At 37.5% G+C, this 23,072-nt stretch overlaps 1 protein-coding gene across 2 annotated transcripts; it reads right to left on the bottom strand.

The window, feature by feature from the left end:
- Nucleotides 1-2,920: 2,920 nt before the first annotated feature.
- Nucleotides 2,921-21,498, bottom strand: LOC306891188 (segment polarity protein dishevelled homolog DVL-2-like). Of its 2 annotated transcripts, none has more exons than XM_079451251.1 (15): nt 20,860-21,498; nt 12,952-13,021; nt 12,343-12,497; nt 11,868-11,977; nt 10,813-10,942; nt 10,540-10,630; nt 10,335-10,404; nt 9,881-10,020; nt 9,724-9,800; nt 9,113-9,180; nt 8,774-8,899; nt 8,503-8,634; nt 5,665-5,841; nt 5,349-5,567; nt 2,921-5,220 (listed from the first exon to the last, which is right to left on the bottom strand). In XM_079451251.1, the coding sequence occupies exons 1-15, from the start codon at nt 21,018-21,020 to the stop codon at nt 4,700-4,702; spliced, it is 2,247 nt and encodes a 748-aa protein (XP_079307377.1). In that variant the 5' UTR covers nt 21,021-21,498; the 3' UTR covers nt 2,921-4,699. The 2 variants fall into 2 exon arrangements, with proteins under 2 accessions (XP_079307377.1, XP_079307378.1); XM_079451252.1 differs by having other exon boundaries at nt 2,931-5,216; nt 5,345-5,567; nt 20,860-21,358.
- Nucleotides 21,499-23,072: the final 1,574 nt, after the last annotated feature.

The raw sequence follows: 23,072 nt of genomic DNA, 5'->3' as shown, positions 1-23,072 counted from the left end.
TTAAATTGTGAGGTATTTATCATTCTTATCCCAGACTCATTTGTCCCTATATGTGGAAAATAAAACACAACATGGATCACACAAAACCCACTGGACTACAAAACCAGTCATTGAGAATTGTTGATATATGGTTATATTAGGAAATGACACTATTTGTACTACCCGGCCATTTTTGTTTGTGATTTTGCTGCATCAACTCACAAAAATAAAATTTTGATATATTTACGGTAGGAAATTTACAAATTATATTCAGGGAACATGATCTTTACTTAACATCCTAATGATTTCGGGCAAAAAAGAAAAGAACATTAATTTTGACCCATAAAATGTTTTTTTGGCTATTGCTACAAATATACCCGTGCCACTAATGACTGGTTTGGTCATGTCATGTTTCTTAAATAATATTAGAAATGATATGCCTACTTTAACGTTTTCAGTCCAATGTGAAACACACCACAATATTTTCGTAACTTGTTTTATGTCAATTTGTTCAATACATTTGGAAAAAACTGATTAATTGAATACAGAATGATTTCAAGCAGTAACTACTCCCTTAAGCAACAAATTAATATTTTGTACATACATTACAACATTGCAACCAATTTTGGAAATGCTGACATAGCAACAAAACTTTCACAAGACCTAACATAGATGTTCAGTAGATGTCACCTAGCAGTGTGTTTAAAAAAAGCGAGAAAGGCTCAGAATTCTTGTAATAACTTTTATTTCAATACACAAATGCATTGGGAACCCTCCACTTTCTCTTCCAATTCAAATGTCTTATTAATATATTGAATGTTAAGCTGTTAAAAAAATAGCAGTGTCTGCATTTTTCTTTCCAAGGTCAAACATTTAATTCAATTCAATTCAACTTTATTTATATAGCGCTTTTCACAATTTGCATTGTTACAGGGGAAAAATAAAAAACCCCAAAAAAGGGTAAAACATGCTACATGGTGTTTTATATAGTAAATTATTTTTTTCTAGTAAATAAGATCTAATGTCAGCATCTCCTGGTTGTTTATTTAGCATATTTTGCATTAAGTGAATGCTTGGCTGAAAAGATGTGTCTTTAATCTAGATTTAAATTGGGCGAGTGTGTCTGATCCTGGAATAATATCAGGAAGGCTATTCCAGAGTTTAGGTGCTACGTATGAGAAAGCTCGACCCCCTTTGGTGGATTTAGTAATTCTAGGTATTATCAAAAGTCCTGCGTTTTGAGATCTTAGAGAGCGTGATGGGTTGTAGTGTGATAGAAGCTCTGTTAGGTAGGTAGGAATTTACTGTATAAAATGAACAATGCTTCAAGAAATAGCTTTCTTGTGGATAACTGAACTTATATTTAGTTGTATTTCCATGGTTTCTGAGAACTTCTTCACATCTGTGTTGAGTCGACCAACTTCTGGTCGATTACACTACACACCACAACTCCTCTGCATTTCTTGGTTTTGCCTCAGAAACAGCATTTTTTATGTCACCGTTAATCTTGTTTTTCTGAGACCAAGAAGCTGCTCGCTTACAGGTGTGTTTGGGTTGTTATCTTGTTGAAACACCCGTTTCAAGTGCATTTCCTCTTCCGCATAAAGAAACATGACCTCTTCAACTATTTTAGTGTACTCAAACTGATCCGTGATCCCCGGAATCCGCTAAATAGGCCCAACACCATAGTATGAGAATGTGGCTTGAATTCAGTGTTTGGGGGTGGTCTGACAAACTGTCTGCGACCCCTAGACCCAAAAAGAAAAAATCTTGCTTTCATCAGTCCACAGAATATTGCGCCATTTCTCTTTAGGGCAGTCAATGTGTTCTTTGGCAAATTGTTACCTCTTCAGCACGTGTTGTTTTTCTACAATGGGACTATGCGGGGGCTTCTTGCCGATAGCTCGGCTTCACATAGGCATCTTTTAATTGTTACAGTACCCACAGGTAACATCAGACTCCTTGATCACCCTGGAGCCATTTTGGCTATTCTTCAATCAACTCGAATGGTAGTATTCCGTTTTCTTCCAGGGTTCTGGTTGCCAATTTACAGCATTTTACATTATTTTTAGCACAGCAGCCTATCATTTTCTTCATCTTATATGTTTTTCCCTCTCTACATTTTTTTAATCAACGTACGCTGTTCTTCTGAACAATGTCTGGATCGACCCATTCTACTCAGATTTTCAGAGAGAAATGCACAGTACAACATTTGCTGCCTTCGTCCTTAAATAAGGGCCACTTGCATGACACCAGTTTTTTCACAGAATGATTTAACGCTCTCATTGAACCCCACACTTGTATTATTTTGAACACGTTCTTTTCAATAAATGATTCAATTACACAGAATTAGAAGCATGCATGTCATGACTGTTGGGTCTGTTTGTTTCCCTTTACTCTATTACACATTGTAAAATATTTGCCATATAGAAATATAATTTATACCAAAAACAGTGACTGCGTGATGTTTGACTGCTATTATTTTGAACATAACTGTACATATTCAGTCATACATGAAAAAAAATCTATCGGATTAACATGAAAGAAAATATGTACAAGTTTCTCATAATAAAGTTATGTTTTATCACCATAATTTCATTATGTTCAAAGTTGCCAAATTTTAACAATCATGATCTTTTTTAAGTTAACGTTTTATATTATAATTTTACGTTCTTAAAATGCAAAGCATGCTGATATATACAAATCCTCTACCTAGTTGTAACAATTTTATGTTAATACAACACAAATCATTATGTAGTGCCAACATGGAGGGATTAAGTTTCAACTGAACATGAAAACAATCATGTGACCAAATTTGATAAAGTTTGTTGATTTAGCTGCAAAAATGATTTTATCCAACACAGGTGTGTGTTTGTGACACCCGTCTCCCCTTGGGTTCTAACAGATTATTTCCATTGAAGAAAAACAAACATTACGAGAACAATGTGATAATCCCATGTTTAATGAATAACGCTTTTAACATTTTTCACAGACTCTAGTCTCTTTTATTAGGATGTCATTATAATTGCAGGCACATTATCAACATAGTCAGACTAATGTTGCCATTAATTACAATTGATTAACAACATCAAATATGACAATGGTCTCACTTCATATAGCACCTTTATTTAGATTACAAAAATCTATACAAAAACAAAGTAAAAAAAAATATAGGTAGAAATGCGTCCATGTCAGGTCTACAGCATAAACTATAATACTATAACCCTACAGTCAACATAATGATTTCCGTTTGTACATTAGTTCCTATTATTACAATCTACCAATAACAGGAGATTAAAATGATCCTCATATGGATCATGGCAACTTAACCAATCACGGATTGTTCAATAAAAGCAAACTGGCAACAACGTTTTTTGCTCTACACTTTAGCCTTTGGCTCATCCCAAACCGTACCAGTTAATTTACAAAACAAACTGTATCATTAAATAGCTTGCATGTTAAATCGCAATTTCCCCCTTGTTCTCTAAATAGTACAAAAATGTCAGTTGATCTGTTCCAGCTGAGGCTGTTGGCTCAAAGTAACGTTCTCGTACAAATCCAACAACAGTCCAACCTTTGCAAACCCTAACATAATAAAAACCACAAAACTGGTCTCAGATCAGTAAAACAGATCTACAAACAATGGCTACACAGAGGTGGCCTGAAGTAAAACACGTACTAAACAAAAAATGTGAAACAAATGCAGGAGACATGCTTACAGACACATGTTGTACATAGTGAAACAGCCAGACGTCTGCATTCTTTAATCTAAATGTATCAAGCTGGTCCTATGAACCTATCCTTCTGTTTTTAGCAAAACACTAATATAACATTGACAAGCAGGAAGTAAAAATGTTAATGGCAAAATGAAAAAGCTCATTATGATATCAGATTTAGTCAGTTCTGTGATTTAATAAGACCTCAAGATCAAAGTTACAAAACAACAACGTGTGATAAAAAGAAAAAAATGTCAGTGCCTGTATAAAAACCCGATCTAAATACTCTAGATTAGGTTGAAAAGATTCAACTACAGTCTATACACACTATGGCAACACTCTTAGAGCAAAGATAACAATTATTTTCTTTTGTTTAATCTTCTTCTATTTGAACAATACTTTTAAGTAAAGACTGCATGAAGCTCCCTGTAAAAAGGTAACAGACTGTACTACTGCTGTGCAAACGCTCAATACATTTTAAATTTGTGAAAAAGTTTTTTATAAACACAAAACTTTTTTGTTGTTACACTACTCACCTATCACAATGTTTTACATAAAATCATTGTGCAGCATTTTATTACTCAGGAAAATAGAGATTTGCCTTAACTTGATCTAACAACCACATTAACAAAATTCCCGGTTGGAATGGTCAAGTTAGACTAGTCTTATCACCTTACCTCCATTTTGCCTTGTATTTGTCCAAACAAACAAAAGCTTGATTTCAATCATATTCTGTTTATTTGTCACTGCTTTAGTTTAAAGTTGCAACGTTACCAGTACCAGCAAGTGTTTATTATTAGTGTTTATAAACGTACCCAACACACAAAAGAGCCAAAGAGAGTGGAAAAAATGAATAATGGCTGAGTTTGCTTTTCAAAAATAAACGTGTCAAAAAGCGTCCTCGTCAAATAAGGAAGACTCCTCTGACACTTGTCTTGTTTTGGCTTCGATTTTTTTTTAGCTCACTTGATTAATTTCACATTTTGTCTGCTTTTCCTCTTTAACTACATAACGTCAACAAAGAACTCGCTAGGGTTGCCCATAGCCAGATGGAAGGACTGCCTGGATGCAGTAAGCTCAGGAGGAACCGAACCCAGATCCCTGGTCGGAGGAGCTCCAGGGGGGCCTCCGGGTGTTAAGGAAGGAGGAAGGGCTTGAAGAGAGGAGAGGGTGGGGATAGGGGCGCCCATGGCCGGATGAGGGTGGGGATGCTGCTGCACCATCATTACCATCATGGGATTGTAAGGGATGGGGATGCCGGGGGGGTATGGAGCCAGATGGGTGGGCGGAACTCTATGATGTGAACGCTGGCTAAGACTGAGGCTATGCTCACTGGGTGTGGCGGAACCGTGGTCCCGCCTCCGGCTGCTCCGAACTGAGTACTCCGATTCACTGCCGCTGCCAGAGCGGGAGTCAGCACCGCCTCCTACAGGGGATTTTTCATCGCGACCACTGGTGCTGCCGCCTCCTTTGCTTCCCCGTCTTCGTTCACCCTCACTTCGCGTTGAACCGCTGCTACGACTTCCTGCGTGAGGGATGGAGAAATAAAGGGATGAAAACTGGTGTATAACAGTACATTTTTCTTTTAATATTGGTATTAAATTAGCCTTTTGGTTCAAATTTATACTAGTGCATCTTTAACAGGAGACTTGCCTTCGCTGTGTTGACTGCCAGCACTTCCTGGTGCGTAGCTATAGCTGGACAACTCATGGTAGGGCGGAGGTTGGCTTGGGTAGGGTTGCGGGTACTGATACGGAAAGGTGTGCATCAGGGGCCAGGGCGTTGCCCCTGGCAAAGGCAGTGGTGCCAGTGTGTCCTGATCAGATGCTCCGCTGGAGCCATCATTATCATTCAGCGAAAGGTTGGCCATATCTAATGAAATGGACGACAGAAAAATAATAAGGTGCCAATACATCTGCTTTAAATCCATCATAACATGATTGAGCATTTCTGAAGGTTTGTCACTTACAGTTTTCACAGTCGCTGAAGTCTCCAAACACATAGTAGCATTGCTCTGAGAATGTGATCTTATTGACCGTGTGTCTGATAAATCCAGCTTTCAGGAGGTTACTGGCATATTTCCGAGCCTCACGTCTGTCTTGAAAGCCTTCGATGTGGTGGTAAAGCCACTCTACTACATCAGAACCTATACAACAATATCAACAAAAAACGTATGACATTAGATTTTTAAGTAAGACATCAACAAACATGACAAAATGTATTAAAAAAGTGGAACTACTGAAAAGTTCTAATTCTAGTTTCATTGTAAAATCACTGAGAGAAAAGCATGGAAGTAATGCACAGTCACAAATCTGCATGAAGTGTAAACATTTTCAGATTATCTGTGAGAATTTACAATAACAAAAGGAAAGACCAAATGTTGACCTGTTCATTCACATGCTTTTAAAGTGCAACCATTTTGAAGACCTATTCCTTACATTACATTTAATCATTTGGCAGACGCTTTTATCCAAAGCGACTTACAAGTACCAACAGCAGAGCATATTCTCTATAACTCACTCCAAAACAATCCAGATGTTTCCATTTAAGTAAAGGCAGACACACTGTACTGAAATCATATCCAATGCAAATTTGCAATATAATCAGACGATACAGACCAATATAACCAAGAGTAATGTTTACATAAAAGATACTATATCTACCTCAAAGGTTTTTGATCGCAACTTGCTGAAATAATGGTCATGAAATGAAAATAATCATGGAAATTACATTTTTAATTAAATTAAATTGGCTTTTAAATTAATTTTTTAAGATCATTCCTATCAACTGGGATCTAATATGTTCATTAAAAAGCTGCTTGACACTTTAATATTTGTATTTGAATAGGGTTACATATTATCTTGTTCAAAATAGAGTACCTCTGTACCCTCGAAAGCAGGTAAGCACTTAAGCACTTCCGGTTGCATGCCTTTGTGTCTTTAAAACAGTTTAGGCGGTTGCTAATAAGTTGCAACTTAAAATCAACTCCATCCTTTGGTGGGGACGTAAGACGTCACCGCGCATATATCAAGCCCGTAGGCAGGGGGGGTTCGGGTGGTTCGAACGAACCCCCCCTCACTGCCAAAGGTCCAGAATTTAAGTCGTTTTTTTCATGTGATTATTGTCATCATTGTTTTAATCAATGCTTGTGACAAATTTCTGGGTTGCCGTTTCAAATTAATACGATTATTATTGCAGGACGCGTGTATGTGCGTGCACAGACAGAGAGAGTTCTCGCATACACTTTTCAAAGCAACGTGAAGAAGCATCGCCTCTGAATGATGCGAGGGGAGGGGTATATATGAATGTGGTCCGCCCACAGATTTGGACCGGCCCTCTGAACAATGCCTTATAGCGCGAGTGATCTAAGTCAATGCAAAGATGCGATGACCTACTTGCGGCGCGATTCACGCGAATGACGCGCATTGAGCGTTCGCGTGATTCGCGCGAGTTTAAAATCTGAACTTTGGTGAAAATTTGCGCAGCGTTAACCAGTCAGGAGATTGCGCTAGTAGGGCCGTGAGCGAGCGTCAGAATATTGGCTTTCAGACCCAAATTTCTCTAAATTACTCACATAGCCTAATAATTTGTTAAATTCATAACATACCAATGCGATAGAACTGACGCGCGAACCATCGGAAAATTTCAAAGAGACGACAAAATGGCCAAGCGGTTGGGAAAGAGAAAGGTTAATTAATATGCAAAAGAAAATGTTTTGAATTTGAGTAGCACTAAACTATATACTATTAATAAACTATTCTACCATTAGGAGGCATAATAAATACATTTCAAATCATAATTAAATCTCCACAATAATTCAAGTAGTACCTCCGGCCCATGTAATTTTCTGTTACAAACCGACCCGGCCCCCCATTAAAGACAGGGAGAATTATGTGGCCCTTGCAGAAAAAAGTTTGGGGACCCCTGGTCTACAATATAATAGCCATAAAAACTTAGCGTAATTATAATAATAAAACATAACAAAGAGGCATTGACAGAGAGTCAAGAAATTATGATGAGTGGAATTATTATTAATATTTCAGTAAAGTTCATTAAATCTGTTCTGTTGTTAGTGTGGTTTTTAAACTTATGAACTGTGTATGGACTGACAAAAGTGTTACTTGAGGAAGCAATTTGACAACAATGCAATAAATATTTTAGGTACATCAAAAAGCGTGCTGGTTAAGATACCAGCAGACAAACTAATCCAGCAGAAATTAGTGCATAAAGGTATTTGAACCTCATAATTAAATACTGGAGGAGAAAAACTGCAAAAAAGGTCCACTTTAAAAAAAAAAGAACCTCCCCTTTCAACTGGCTGGCTACGGACCTGTATATCTCTCACAAATAATACAACATGGGCACAAATCTGTAAAAACCTTGTTGAGGATTCATTCACAGAGAACTGACAAAAGTTTGAAAAAAGACATGGTGGTGGTGAGGTTGATATTGAGCAACAATAGTGTAGTCTTTTTATGACCTCGTGTTAGCTTTTAACTTCTGCAGACTGTATTTAGGCTTCATAAAATAGCAACTTATGCGTTAATCTCTAAAGGTTATCTTGATAGACAAAACATGTAAACATCATGAACATTTGTTAATCACAGATCTTATTTTCTTGCGATCTTCCAAAAGTCTTTGGGAAAAAGAAATGCATAGGCTTTCGGTCGAGGGAACCAGCACAGCGCTAACTTCTGGGTTGGCCTACAAAACCTCTGAGGTACTCCAATATTTCTATGAATTAATATATGATCTTTATAATAATTATCTATCGAACCTTTCACGCCTCTCTCGCTCCCATACTTACCGAGGAACGCATTTGGAATGGTGATCTTCAACCACATTCTGTCTCTGACTTCAAGGCCAGAGTCAGGAGATGCCATGGCTTTAGCCACTGATGCCATATCAGAATGCAGTGAGAGTGAAAACTCATCAAATCCTACAGTTAGTTAAAGACAGAAAATAAAAACGCAAAGATTAAAAGGAAATCAGGGACGTTTTCAAAATCCAATCTCTATGGCATGCTGTTAATTATCGAAAACTACATCAGTGGATGTATGTGACCGTATAATGCTTACTCTCAGTCTCTGTGACAGATGAGCTGGATGTGATGGTGCTGGGGGGGTATGGAGCGTACACTCCACCACTCATAGCTACGGAGTGAGTAACCCACACTGCAGGGTCAATGGGTCGGATCGGCTCATCTTAAAGTGCCACAAAAGTTGAAGTCAAGACACTGAGCTAGTTAATATGATTCACATTAAATTACATATATCATTCAATGAAAAAGAAATCACTACAAATCATTCTATACATTAATAAACACGCTTTTAATGCCAGGATAAATGGGGCAATAGATGATGTAAAATACTGCGAAGAGCATTGTTTTAAAATAAAGTGAAATGTTTGAGACTCACTGCGGGGCAGGGTGAAGTATCCCTGGGGCGACGGGTCCCAGCATTTAGCGACGGTCAGGATGATGGGTCTACATGAATGCAAACAAGAGTTCAAAACTGTTTTTGTTTAACTGCTAAAAATGAAAATTATGAAAGACTTGCCCTGTATGCTAACCAAGCATATATGACAAGCTGTATTAGGGTAGTTGACTGACTAATAAGCAAATGTGTACTTTGTTTTTGCCATATTTTAGCTGTCACACCAATTAAGTTAAATCTCTCTTATGCCATTTTATATGATAAATATTTTTTAAACAAACGGTCAATATTACATAGTTTTGTATTATTAATGTCACACTATAGGACATGTATGATTTATTTGTCAACTACCCATTTATTATTGTTGTGGCTATTTATTGTATAGCAATGATTTTAGTAGATAAAGTAATTTTTTATATTTGCACATTTCAACGGTTTCTTACTTTTAATACTTTCCATTGATGTGTCCTAATGCATATTATTTAAAGGAGCTTTAAATAAAAAAGACAGTTACAGTGTGGGTTACTATATCATGGTTGATGCTTACAGCTCTAAAATTCAGCTTGTTTGTGAGCGATGTAAAAAAGACTCACCCTGGTTTGTGTACAATGTCTCTCAGAACCTTCACAGCATCATCATTGCTCATGTTCTCAAAGTTTATATCGTTCACCTGCAGAAATGAAAAAATGGACACGTCACCATCAGTAGAAAATAACGGAATGAATGATTGGACGGAGAACGTTTTCTGACCTGCAGCAGCATGTCGCCAGGCTCTATTCTGCCATCTGCAGCCACAGCTCCTCCCTTCATTATGGAGCCAATGTAGATGCCTCCATCACCCCGCTCATTACTTTGACCCACAATACTGATGCCCAAGAAATTATACTTCTCTATTAAAAACACAGAAATATGATCACCACAATTGAGATTCTGACTAAAGAATGTCTACATGTTTTCCTTTTTGCCAAGCAGCTGGTTGCATTAGCAGTGCAAAGGTTGTAGGCTCGATTTCCAGGTGACAGTACTGATTGTGACTAAAAACAGATTTTATGTTATCAGGTATTAGAGAGTAACTATTACAAAGTTATTGGCTCACGCGAACGAGTTATCTGTCGTTCTGATTTCAGTTCCAGGTCAGATTTACGTCATTCCGTGTACTGCCAAGCCTACATTCCATTTGCAAAGATTAAAACACTTCACCCACCCATGTTGAGTGTAACTGTGATGATGTTAAGGGACATTGTGGAGTCAGTCACGCTGCTGAATGACGAAGCCTTCGTAAACAACAAATTAAATTACATTTAATTTTAAACATTTAAATTATTCAATACAAAACATATTAACATAATACTAAATTGCAACATCTTCATTGCTTAAGTTAACACAAGTCTTAGATGATGCTGCTGTACCCGTTCTAGTTTTGGAGGACGCTGTTTCCTTCGTCTGCGGTGTCTCTTCAACAATCGAGAAGCTGTACTTTGTTCTGTAGAACTGCTAAATCTACAGAGAGACAGAGCCAGACATTAAAACCATGAGAAGAACAAATTTGTTCTACACTATTTATTTTATATACATATATATATATATATATATATATATATATATATCAAAGAGCTGATGTTTGAGTCTTAAGGAATGATTTCAGATCAGACATATTAAACACTTCATTCAGTGCTGTGCACCTGCTCATGGTATCATCATCATCTGAATCACAAAAGCTGGTGGTTTCCAATTCACTGCTCATCATGGTGGAGGAGCTCTCATAGCCTGCCAGGTGGCGCTCTAACCGTGTCTGGCCATTTACACGCGAAGCTGTAGCAAAAGAGAAACAATAAAAGATGAATTTTATTTATTCAAAAACAACAAATCGCAACAAAAAACAGGTTCAGGCTTTGTAGTACATTAGTGGAGTTAACTCCACATTATCTCACCTTGTCTTTCTAACCTCTATAACGTTCTTTTTTTCAGCAGAACACAAAAAAACATATTTTAAAGAATGTTGTCAGTATGCAGCGATATCTTTTTTAAATAGTAGTGTCAAGTTCTCACATATAAATACATTTATTTGCATTCTGCCGTTAAGTTGGTTCATTGATCACATGTAATGTATATTTCATATATTGACAAATGAAACATCAAAGTGTCCTATTGTGTGGAAAAAAGCTAAATCTCTGACGATTTTAAATTACAAATATAATTAATTACATATTATATAACATTAATAACACATTTTTGCTATGAAACAGAATTGGACACATGTACGGTATATTTGTCAACTACCCAAATCTATGTTTACGATTTGTTTACTTTTTACAGTAGAAGAGAGGACTAAAAGCAACGTGGGAGAGAGAAGGGGCAGGATCAGAAAAGAACCGATTTCGAACTTGTGTCATATATGCCATACACAGCACAGCACATAAGCCTAACACACTCTTGCTCATGACATTGCTTTAGATGTATACATTATGCAAATCTAGAGATCGACCGCTATATTGTTCTACCAAATAACTTAACATATATTAAATAAAAAAACATCTATGAATTAATGCATATTGGGAATAAAATAGCTGAATTTAATTCCTGTAATTTTTCTTTTTTCTGTAAATACGTTTTATGTTTCAATATGAAAAATGGAAGGAGGAAAAATATGTTTGGAGTATGAAGTGTAACTAAAGGAATGTCGGTTCTGCATATCGGGTATTTGGGCCCATAAACATGCAAAAATATAAATTCTGACCGTGCTGTTCTATGCTCTCTCTTCGTCGTGGTCTCTCTCTCCTAAATGATACCACAGACTCTGTTTCTGTCGTCTCATCCAGAGTCTCCACACTGCTGGCAACATTAGGACTGAGAAAACGAAAGAGAAAAAAAACAAGTAAAACAAAATTTGTTCATGTTTTTGTCCTTTATCTTAGCTTTTAGTTTGTGTGTTTGTATTAACCAACAAAACATTCACAAATATATTCAATTTCAATTTTTTGGAGAAAAAAAACTGCATTTATGGTACATTTTCTCAGCACCACATACCAGTACATGATGGGATTACACCATCCACATTCAAAAAGAGCTGAAACCAAAAACCCTATATTAGTCTGCTTCCTAAATACCAATTATGCAATGGCCTAAACAGGCGAGACATGTTTTTAACATCAAGTTTGTGTGTGTGTGTGTGTGTGTGTGCGCGCATGTGCAATTGCATGCATTTGTCTCACTGAAAGGAAGGAGGTCTCGAGTCTCCGATGCCACCGGGCCGCTCTGCAGGTGGAGGGGGGAGAGGGGGCGGAGGGGGTGATGGTTCCGGTCGCACTTCTATGACTGGGGCTGAAGGTGTTGCAACTTCTACCGCAGCGCTTTCTGAGGACACTAGCTAGAAACGGAGTTAAAACATGAGATCAAGGAACACTGATGTAAAGGAATGAGACACATACGTGAGGATACGAGGAAATTGATTTCGAGAAAGAATAGAAACATTAGACATGGACCTCCACCCCTCGGCTCATTCAGACCGCATCAACATCACAAAAAGAACAATGGAGTCTTAACACCTCTGTGACAGCACTGAATTATGGGACATATCATGTGACATTTCATACACTCTTGCCACTTCTGGTAAATGGTTGTTTCAGGGAATTCATATCTGGCACTACTTCCAACAGTTAAGGCAAACCTCTGGCTAGGGGTTCGAAGCTCAGTCACATGTGAAAATGATAATGTTTTCAAAAAAGGATATGCACTTCTAACTATTCGTTTTCTTCTTGTGGCCAACTGAATCATTTATGTATGAAGAAAGTAGCAGGATATAATAACAGCAAGTCTCTTACCCAAGACACCACTCTTCCATTAAAGCAAGGAAGCTTTGCAGAATCATCTGAGATTTCTTCTTTCACCACTCTGTCAAAGACACAGATGCATACATGAACACACACAGGTGACTGTCATAGCTACAAAGTCTACAGCTACAAAAAATACATCACATAAAAAAAATTATTCCTGTTAAATCCTGCTTTGTGCTAGGTAGAGAAAACAATTATGTTTATTTTGATCATTTTTGTCTACTCGAATTATATGTTTTGAAATGGAAATATTTACTGCCGTGCTGTTTCAATTCATTTCTGAACGCGAGGGAAAACAAGGTGTGAGCTTTTGCTTCCAGTAATAACAAATATGGAGGCTAACACTGTGTCTACACCGGAGACGAGTGATGTGGCTGTTCACACTGAATGCGGTGCGACACGACAAATCTCAAACTGTCACAAAGTGGGCAAGAAGCCCTCTCTCATCGTAAGTATTTTGTGATTTTTAAGGTCCTATTTTGGTTTATGGAGTGTCCAACAACAATTCTACTTACATGCATGGTGTAAAAACAATTTCATTTTCTATTCATAGGCAGATATTATTACCGTACTTCTTGACTGACTCTCAAATGATTCGTTTGGCGATTTATCAGTCGAATCCCCTCCTTTCTGTCAGCCTACTCTGATCTGATTTGTCAGATGGTCTATATTGGTCTACCGCATGCAGTGTCGCAAAAGAAAGGTAGGCGTGCATTACACGGAGTGATGCAAATCTGACCCGGAACCGACAGGCAACTCATTCGCGTGATTCAGAGTAGGGCTGCACGATTTGAGGAACATGTCACATTGCGATTATTGAGGTAAAAATTGCGATGTGCGATTACGATACGATAAACTGGGTATAATGAGTCGGCTTGGTTGCTATCAAGGAAATGCACAATCAGATAACAGAAAATGCTGAAATTTGTATTTCTCAACGAAGATATACAGTTCAAACTAGCAACAACAACTAGAATTGCAAAAATATATATATAAATATATTCTCTACAGTACAGGTAAATTAAACAAATAGAACATAAATACGGATGTACACATTTTTAGGAAAATAATCCTATTTTCCGTCCCAACAAACGGACATTTAAGCAGATTGTAACATTTACATGAACTCTTTTGATAAAGAAACTGGATATAAATGTGTTTCACTCTGTAAAACTTAAACCTCTATAATCTTTGTTGTTACTTTAAATGGTTGTTACTCAACCAACTGGTTGAATCCTCTTTCTAAAACATTCTATTTAGTACTTTATTTACAACTTAAGTTTAGCAAATTCTGCACAGTACCTCTCTCTCTTCTCAGTGTCTGATATCCTGAAACCAAAATAATCGCCAAACAACAGAGGTAGCATTTTTTCTGGGCACTAGTCAGTGTCGGTCTGCTCTGCATCTATTTCTCCCGTCTCCACACTGTGACCCGCAAGTCACGTGACCAAGCACACGCGCCACCACCACACAAGACGGCTCGTTTTTTTTCTCGCATAGAAAATGGAAATATATCTCCTAGAATGGTTTTGTCACGTCCACGAATGCGCTTGTTTCTTTAATATAATTGCAACATTTTCCATCATGTAATCGCATAGCCTGACATCTTGACGAATCGTGCAGCACTTATTCAGAGTCGACACCTTTTTTCAACTTTAAGCTAGACTGCCCAACGTTTATTGAAGGGACATCGATGGCATCAGTCAGCGGTGCTCAGATGCAATTCTTGATACGAAATCCAACCATGGCTCAGAGCAAAGGTCCCATAGTTTCTGATTTAATTATATGAAGTGTGTCACAAATCATCATCATGTAATATCTGTACTGACTGCCTCCTATGGCCCGAATGAGGATGTGACATGCTGGACACAGAACAAACCGCTTCAGGTAATCGTCACTGCGCACGAAATAAAAGTACCCGTTCACAACATCTTGTTAACGTCATCAAACATTTTAGCTCTTTAACTACCAACTTCCTAGAACAAACGAATCCGTAACTCTCTCCAAAAAAAAACCACGGTCCTTTATCACAGAATCATGAAAGTAAACCTCTAGATTGAACTTGGATAAAATTGCTGACAACTGGCAACTTCAAGTCCGACAGTGATTGTTTTCCTTTTCCACTTGAAACAAGACCTTAACTAACATACAATCTTTTCACATACTGTCCTCCCTGACTCATGTTCCTGTGTTCTTTATTTAGTCTGGGTTAGTTCCTCGTCCTCTCATCCATCTCAGGGGTTTAAGAGCCCTAAGGCCTGTCACTGCATGCATGACACTACAGATAAAGAATCATTCGTGTACTCCTATGCACACACACACACACACACACACACAACACTTGAGGTGCTTCCTGCTTAAAACAAACAAACACACGGTGTGCAAGAACTGCATTAAAAGGCATTTTATAAAAGCCTCTATAAGGCGTTTGGAGAATTTGCCTGTTCAAGACAGGGCTGCTTGTGTTCTACTCTCTGGGAAACTTGAGTAACTTCAGTTTCATCCTCATTCATGCACTGTGTGATGCATACAAACATTACAAGGGCTTCCTCAAAACACGAAGCCTTAATCCGACTGACTGGGTTTATGCAATTTCGGGGAATCAGGGATCCTTTATTAAATGGTCCATTTGGAAACGGAGTCATGCTACAAGCTTGACTATAAGCATTTCTACACTGAATCCTGCATCTTGAATCAGGACTTCACATTAGGGCAAAAACTACATATAAATAAAATATTCTATGCCATTTAGTGCTTCCAGCTATGCCAAACAAACTAGACACGTTGTCATGTTTTTTGTCTAGTCTGAGAACAAAATTTAGTAAATAAATGTACAAAAAGTTCAATTTAAACACAAGGACCCACGCCATAAAATTCAGCTTTATTCCATTCTGAAGATTGTTCTTGGCCACAACAACTGCAAAGTGGACAATTTACGGACTCAAAACACCCGGATGTAATAGGTGGCCAGAAAATGCTAATTCAACCAGACATAATGCAAATATGCAACAAGTTTTGCTTTGCGAAACATATAACATAAAAATATTCATTAGAAAATTTCCAGCTGATAAATCCCTAATGAACTAAAGAATGGCAGGCACTGAAACTTTGCTCATGATTTCTCCTCTAAACAACAAATTACTCACATGTTTGAAAACACTCGGCACATGTGGAAATTATCAAGCCAACTAAGGTTAAAGACCCCACGGGGGGCTACAACAGTAGGATCCACGGAGCCAAAAACTTTAAACAGGACAGAAACGCTGACAAACATATGCGGGCTCGATCTGTTAACTCTGAATTGCCGCAGGTCTGGGAAAGAAGTAAACAAGCTGCTGTATTTATTGTAGGGCTGGGTATCGATTATTATGTTCTGATTTCAATTCACAATACAAGTTCTTGATTCGATTCGAGTCAATGATTTGAGATCTAATACAAATCCTATATATATTTAAAAAAATAAAAGATCAGTAAACATCAGATTACAAGTGCATTAAAAAAGAAAAAAAGCCTGTTTATTAAACTTTATTGGTACACTTGGATATATTGAAACAGAACAGTCACATGGCTTTATCAAACAGGGTCAGAATGAAGGATACACTGCCTGTTGTAACATCCACCCCTCGTATGACATCTAGTGGATAGTAGTAGTGATTAGAGGTCAACCGATTCATAGTTTTTGCCGATTAATCGGGACAGATAACAATAATTTTAACTATCTGCAATAATCCCCACCAATAGTTTTTCCGGACGCTGCCAGGAAAGCTCTACAGTGATACGAAGGTGGAGAGTTGAGTAGTTTAAAACAGCGACCTCTACTAGTGGTGGAAATAAAACTGACAGCCCGTTTGGTTTGGAGACGTGAGAACACAGTCGGACTCTGCACGGAGCGGAATACAGCAGATGGGGGTTTAAAAGTTTCACGATGACAAGATAGAGCCAGTTTCAGCAAACATGATGTTAAAAGTAATTAATTTATTGACTTTATGCTGCATTTAATGGGGAACAGCAGTATTTTTGCCGACAGGGCTGAGAGCGCGCTAACATTAGTAGCCTATTAACATTAGCTTAAGAAGTTATAACATGGTGAAAAACTAAACGCAGGAACCTATACATTTTATTATTGTAACTATGGATAAGCATTTGTCAGTATTGTGTGTGTGTGTGCGTGTGCAACAGATGACACAGACAAAACGAAGGGTTAATTTTAATGACATTCGTATTAATGTAAACAAACACGCATGTGAACACAACTGTACATTTTGTAAAATATAACAACGTATCCGTGATTCTGCTAGTTTGGTGCCAGGAATATTTTAAATTAAAAATTTTGAAATTACGTACTTATAATTTTGCTTAAATCATACACGGGAGTTTAATATTTATTCATGTAGGGCAGGCCTAGTTAATATTTATGGGTTTTATTTAAAAGTACAATACAGTTTAGTGGTTCAAGCAACGTCTTTATTGTTGTAATACACTGCATTGCTAATTTACTTTGTGTGTTTCTTTATTTGAAATAAACCATTTTAAAAAATTGTTATCAGCTAAATTAAAAATATTTGCCCTGCCCTAATTTTGTGTTCCATTTGCATTGTGACATTGCTGGGTCAGGGTGTGATAAAGAAAGTAGCCTACTAATGTATACAGCAGACCTGGGTACACCACAAAGTGTTGACTTCAATGAGGTGTCTGAAAGACTGAGTGAGTGAGAGGAGAGAGAGAAATGGGTGATGACAGACAGTGCCCCTTTTTTATCTAAAGTGCTGATATGTCCCACACACCTTGGAACATTAGCCTAAAAAAAAGAAGAAAAAACACAAACAAAGTGACTTCACCACAGTAAACAAGCATCGCGGTAAAATCATTGTAGCACATCACTGAGTGGTTTAATGGCTTCAAAAAGCAATCTGATTTAAGACACCAATGTTCAAATAATTGCTTTAGCCCGTTAATAATAGTAATAAACATGATAAATCACCAACTAATATAACTAACCTTAACTACAAACTGCTTGTTTCCAAGGAATGTTGTGCTATTGGTGTAATAGCATGAAACAATGTCACATTGAATTTGATTTTTAAAGCTGTTAAATAAGTTGTTTCAAAAATCTATCATTCTTTTGAAATAAATGATAAATCCTTTCTTTCTGGATCTAGGCTACATCGTGCAGCTTTTAAAAGAGCAGCATACAACTCCCGAGTTCAGGAATGAGTTAATTCCTTAATGTCTAATGAGTATTTGGAGCAATAAAATATATCCCTGGTGAAACATTACATCGGTGCTTTGATAGATCTGCCACATGGGAAAGTTTTACGGAGGAAGATATTTTACTTCCAGAATGTTTCTTTCCTTTTCACACATCAACTGAAATGCCCGATCAATTCTTTACACCCTATTATTATGAAATATTAATTAGTTATTAAAATCATTTGAAAAAAAACAAGCGTCGGTAATAATTAAAGGGACAGTTCCCACCAAAATTGTAATTCTGTCATCATTTATTACACTTCAAGTTGTTCAATGTTTACATTTCTTTCTTCTAAAAATAACAGAGAAAGGTATTTTGAAGAATGCTTTTAACCAAATAGTTCTTGGCGACCATAGTAGGAAAAATTACTAATTATAATCGTTTTGTTCTGTTGGAGACAAAAGAAGATATTTTGAAGAATGTATGACAGCAAACAGTTCTGGGGCCCTTTTGACTACCTTTATAATTTTTCCTACTATAGTCAATGGGGTCCAAGAACTGGTTGGTTCCAAGCATTGGTCCAAATAACTAACTTTGTAATCAACCAAACAAAGAAAACCTGAATACAGGTTTTGGGTGAACTATCATTTTAAACTTTACTACAAACAAACAATTGTATTTATACTGCACGAGTAAAATGAGCAAATCTGTAAGCAAGCACTTAACTAAAAGTGTTGGAAGAACGTGCGGAGGTAAAGTAAGTAGCATTCTGCTGGTCATTTTAACTCAACATCACCAATATGAGAAAGGGACCCACCTATTCAGTCTTCATCTCATGCGAGTGCACATGATAAAACTTTACTAAAGTGGAATAGTTACATTGTACACCTTTAAAGACACGTTATCTTATTGTGAACCGTGTTCATAAAAGTCCAGCTCTAAACAATAAATCAAGACAACTTTTCCAAATCTGAATGAAGGACCAAGCAAATGTAACATGCCTGAGCATAAATTACCAATGTAATTCAACACATGCTCTTTATTTACATCTTGAAGCTGCCATTAAGATACTGAGCCCCTGACAACTGCCTGTTGTACGAGGCATGGTAAATACGGCTACAGGCAACGTCTGCGAGAAGCACAAGGTCAGAAAGAGGTCATAAGTTGGAGCGAACTGTATGTTCGGTGTATAAGAGAGTTTAACTAATGACTGCCACCACTCTGCACATTACAGCCGGCCATAGCTACAGCGACAATAACGGAAGGGAGAAAGAAATAAGACCTTCATTGGCTTAATCGCATTAATCTGTGGGGAACAGAAAGCACGTGCATCTACTATCGACAGTGTCTCAAAAGTTTGTGTGAAAACACAGCAAAGTTTAGCAAAGAAAAAACACAAAAGGACATATAAAAGACAACCTGGATATCATGACATTTTAGATTATTTTTATAAAACAGTTTTTACTTGTACACCATTACTTGAAAATCTGCAAGATACAGGCTCAAGGCTGCTCATAGAAATAAATTGTTTCTGTTGTGAATTTTGTTTTGAAACTCAATTCATACAGAGGATCCCAGTCAAAGATTTCTACTCCCTTGGTTTTCATTATGGTGTGTAGCTAGTATGTTTAGTGACAGTTTAGTTCCTCCATTGTTATGAGAAGTAACGCTGCCAGATCTTGTGAAACATTGTCCAGGTACAGCATCTGCTGTACATTTCAGCTTCTCCCAACAGTGGCTGTATAGTGTTGCGACCCATCTTTTCATGCGATCCATGTCAAATACTACCATTACGAAATGTGGCTCAAGAAGCCAATACACTACATCAACAAGAACCAAGAGGAACTAAACTTTAGTTTAGAGAAGAATTACTTAACTTGCCTTTTGGGAAAATCCTATGTCGCTTCCGGATATCAGCTAACATCAAGCATTTTCCTTAAATATACGAAATGATATGGAACTCTTCATACATCGTGTATCAATTGTACCATCTGATACATCACTGTGCGTTTTGTATGGGAATGTACCACGAGACATATAATCTATCCATCTATAAATAAAATACACAGTGGTGTCTTTTAACTTTACCGTGTAGTGACATCTTGGGGAAACTGATGGCGACATTTGCAGCATCACCGTTGCGTGTTGATCTAGTCAACAGCTGCTCTAAAGCCACATTCCACTCAATCACATTAACTAGAGACCTAAAGCTCATTTCAGTAAACATCCATGGAATTTTCCTACCCGGACTACACATGTCAGGAACATTTTATCCAAAAAAAAATCCCAATCATTTAGGAGACGAACTTATACTGTTAAGAGGCGCCAGTTTGACAAATGCATTTGTGTAGGGCTGTGTATGCAGTGTGCAAAGATAGAAAATATCAGAAAGTACTTAAAGTATTTTATATTATGGTACTACATATACCATTCAATTGTGTTATACTCCAAACACCACGGCACATGAATATGCTACTCATTCAGTAAATCAGGGCAAAATAAAGAGAGCAATGTCATGGATTTTTGGATATGCTCCACGTGCTTTTCTTTTGGTTTGTTTTTTTGACATCGCATCATCAAAATGTCAGGTTTTAGGTCACGCTTCCAGATTTTTTTAAAGTGAATATAGAACCATAGTGTATAGCTGTACCACGGCACAGGCACACTTCTTGAAACAAGGAGGCAAGTTCACAGCCGCAACTCACCCAAAGTCCTGATCCATGGACTTGAAGAAGAACTTATAGTTGGGTTTATTGAGGACTTGTTTAAAGTCCAACAGTGTAATCTCTTCCGACGAGATGGGGATCTTCACCAGGTACGGCGTCTCCTCCTCGTCGATATGATAGATTATTTTGGTTTCCGCCATTTCCTATGCAGTTTTTCCCTACGTCGGTCCGACCAAACTCACTTTCCAGGCGGATTAGTTGAAGAGCAGTTGAAACGCGCACTAGATTTTACGACACAAACGACATTTCAGTCTTCTTCGAGATCATTTTTCACGTCCGCGGTAAAATATCCTACTATTTGCCGCATTCAATGTTTTCCTGTCGTCCTCCCTTTGTTGTTGTTAAATCCCCCAGGTATTCATACATTCACAGCGCTCCCAAACTTTTCCAGCGAGCGGCCGTACAGTGCGGTTGGGGGAGGAGAGGCAAAGCCAACGCGGCGTTATGACGTTTAGAAGGCGCGTGAAGCCCCCTCCCCTCCGACACACTCCGGTGCTCCATTATAAATGTCCAAAGACCCTCCCACAGAGAGTCCCCAAAAGTGTACGGTCACAATAGAAATGACCATGTAAGGTGAAAGATATCGTTGAAAAAGATGAGAAATAACACCTCCTCGGTGAAAGCAATTGGACATCAACAGAATTTAAAGCGGCCCGTGCGCCTTAGCCAATCAGACCACGCCAATGAAATACGTTTGTCCCAACAATGGTCGACTGTTCGCGGAACCTTGTTCATGTCTTCGCCTTGGTCGCCACTAGGGGCAAGTATAGAAGTGTTGCAACAACTTAACGTGATGGTTCACCCAAAATAAAAACTGTTAATCATTGAATCACCCTCTAGTCATTTCGAACCTGTATATCTGTCTTCCACAGAACACAAAAGAAGATATTTTGAAGAATGTTGTTGCCTGGCTCGCCAGTGCGGTTCGGTTACCAACTTTCTTTGAAATATCTTCTTTTGTGTTCTGTGGTATAAGGAAACTTGAAATGACATGAGGTTGAGCAAATTATGATTTCTTGATGAACTATCACTTTAACCAGGACCACATTAATAAGAGCATATAGCATATATTCAAGTACATACCCTTATAATTATTAAAATTAAAGTATTTTTAATATATAGTGCCTTGCAAAAGTATTCATCCCACTTCATTTTATTCACATTTTTTTATGTTGCTGCCTTATCTTAAACAACTTTAAATGTTTTTTACATTAATCTACACTCCATGCACAATAATGCCAAAATACTTTATTATATAAACAAATTTATTAAAAATAAAAACAAAAATAAGTAAATTGCATAAGTATTCCTTAACTCAGTAGTTGGTTGAAGCACATTTACAGACGCCAATCTTTTTTGGCTATGATGTGACAAGCTTTAAGTATTTGCATTTGGCAATTTTCTGCTATTCTTCTCCTCAGATCCTTTCAAAGTATGTCAGGGTGGATGGAGATCATCAGTAGACAGTGACACTGTTTCCACCACACTTTACTATTGAGATGGTATTGTACATGTGTTGAGCGGTGCCTGGTTTTCTCCAGACATGATGAACGGAACTGAGATTCATCAGACCAAAGAATCTTGTTTCTGAAACAGTTGTTGAAAGAAACGTTGCATATTTCAAGTTTTCATGGCTCAGTTTGGACAGGAGGTCAGTTCAAGGAAGAGATGCAGTGGTTCCAAACCTCTTTCATTAAGGAATAATGGAGGCTACATGCTTCTGTGAACCTTCAATACAGCAGATTCTTCCCCAGATATGTGTCTTGATACAAACCTGTCTCAGAGCACTACTGGCAGTTCTTTTGACCCTGGTTTTTACTTAGATATGCATTTTCAGCTGTTGCACCTTATATTGAGAGGTATGTGCCACTCCAACTCATACTTCTTAAATTGAATTTACCACAGGTTAACTTCATTTGAAGTGTAGAAACCTCAATAAGCAAAACTAAGTGTCAAGTGTCCCAGAAAAGGGTATGAATACTTATGCAATGTATAGTGAGGGAAATAATTATTTGATCCCCTGTTGATTTTGTAAGTTTGCCTACTTACAAAGAAATTAAGGGTCTATAATTTTTATGGTTTGTTTATTTTCACTGATAGTAAGACATCAGGGGGAAAACATTACAGAAAGGTTATACATTGCTATGTATTTCAGTCAGTGAAATAAGTATTTGATCCCCTACCGACCAGCA

This window comes from Barbatula barbatula (assembly GCF_947034865.1).
Source record: "Barbatula barbatula genome assembly, chromosome: 2".
NCBI classification, from domain to species: Eukaryota; Metazoa; Chordata; class Actinopteri; order Cypriniformes; family Nemacheilidae; genus Barbatula; species Barbatula barbatula.
This window is presented reverse-complemented; position numbering and strand designations above follow the sequence as displayed.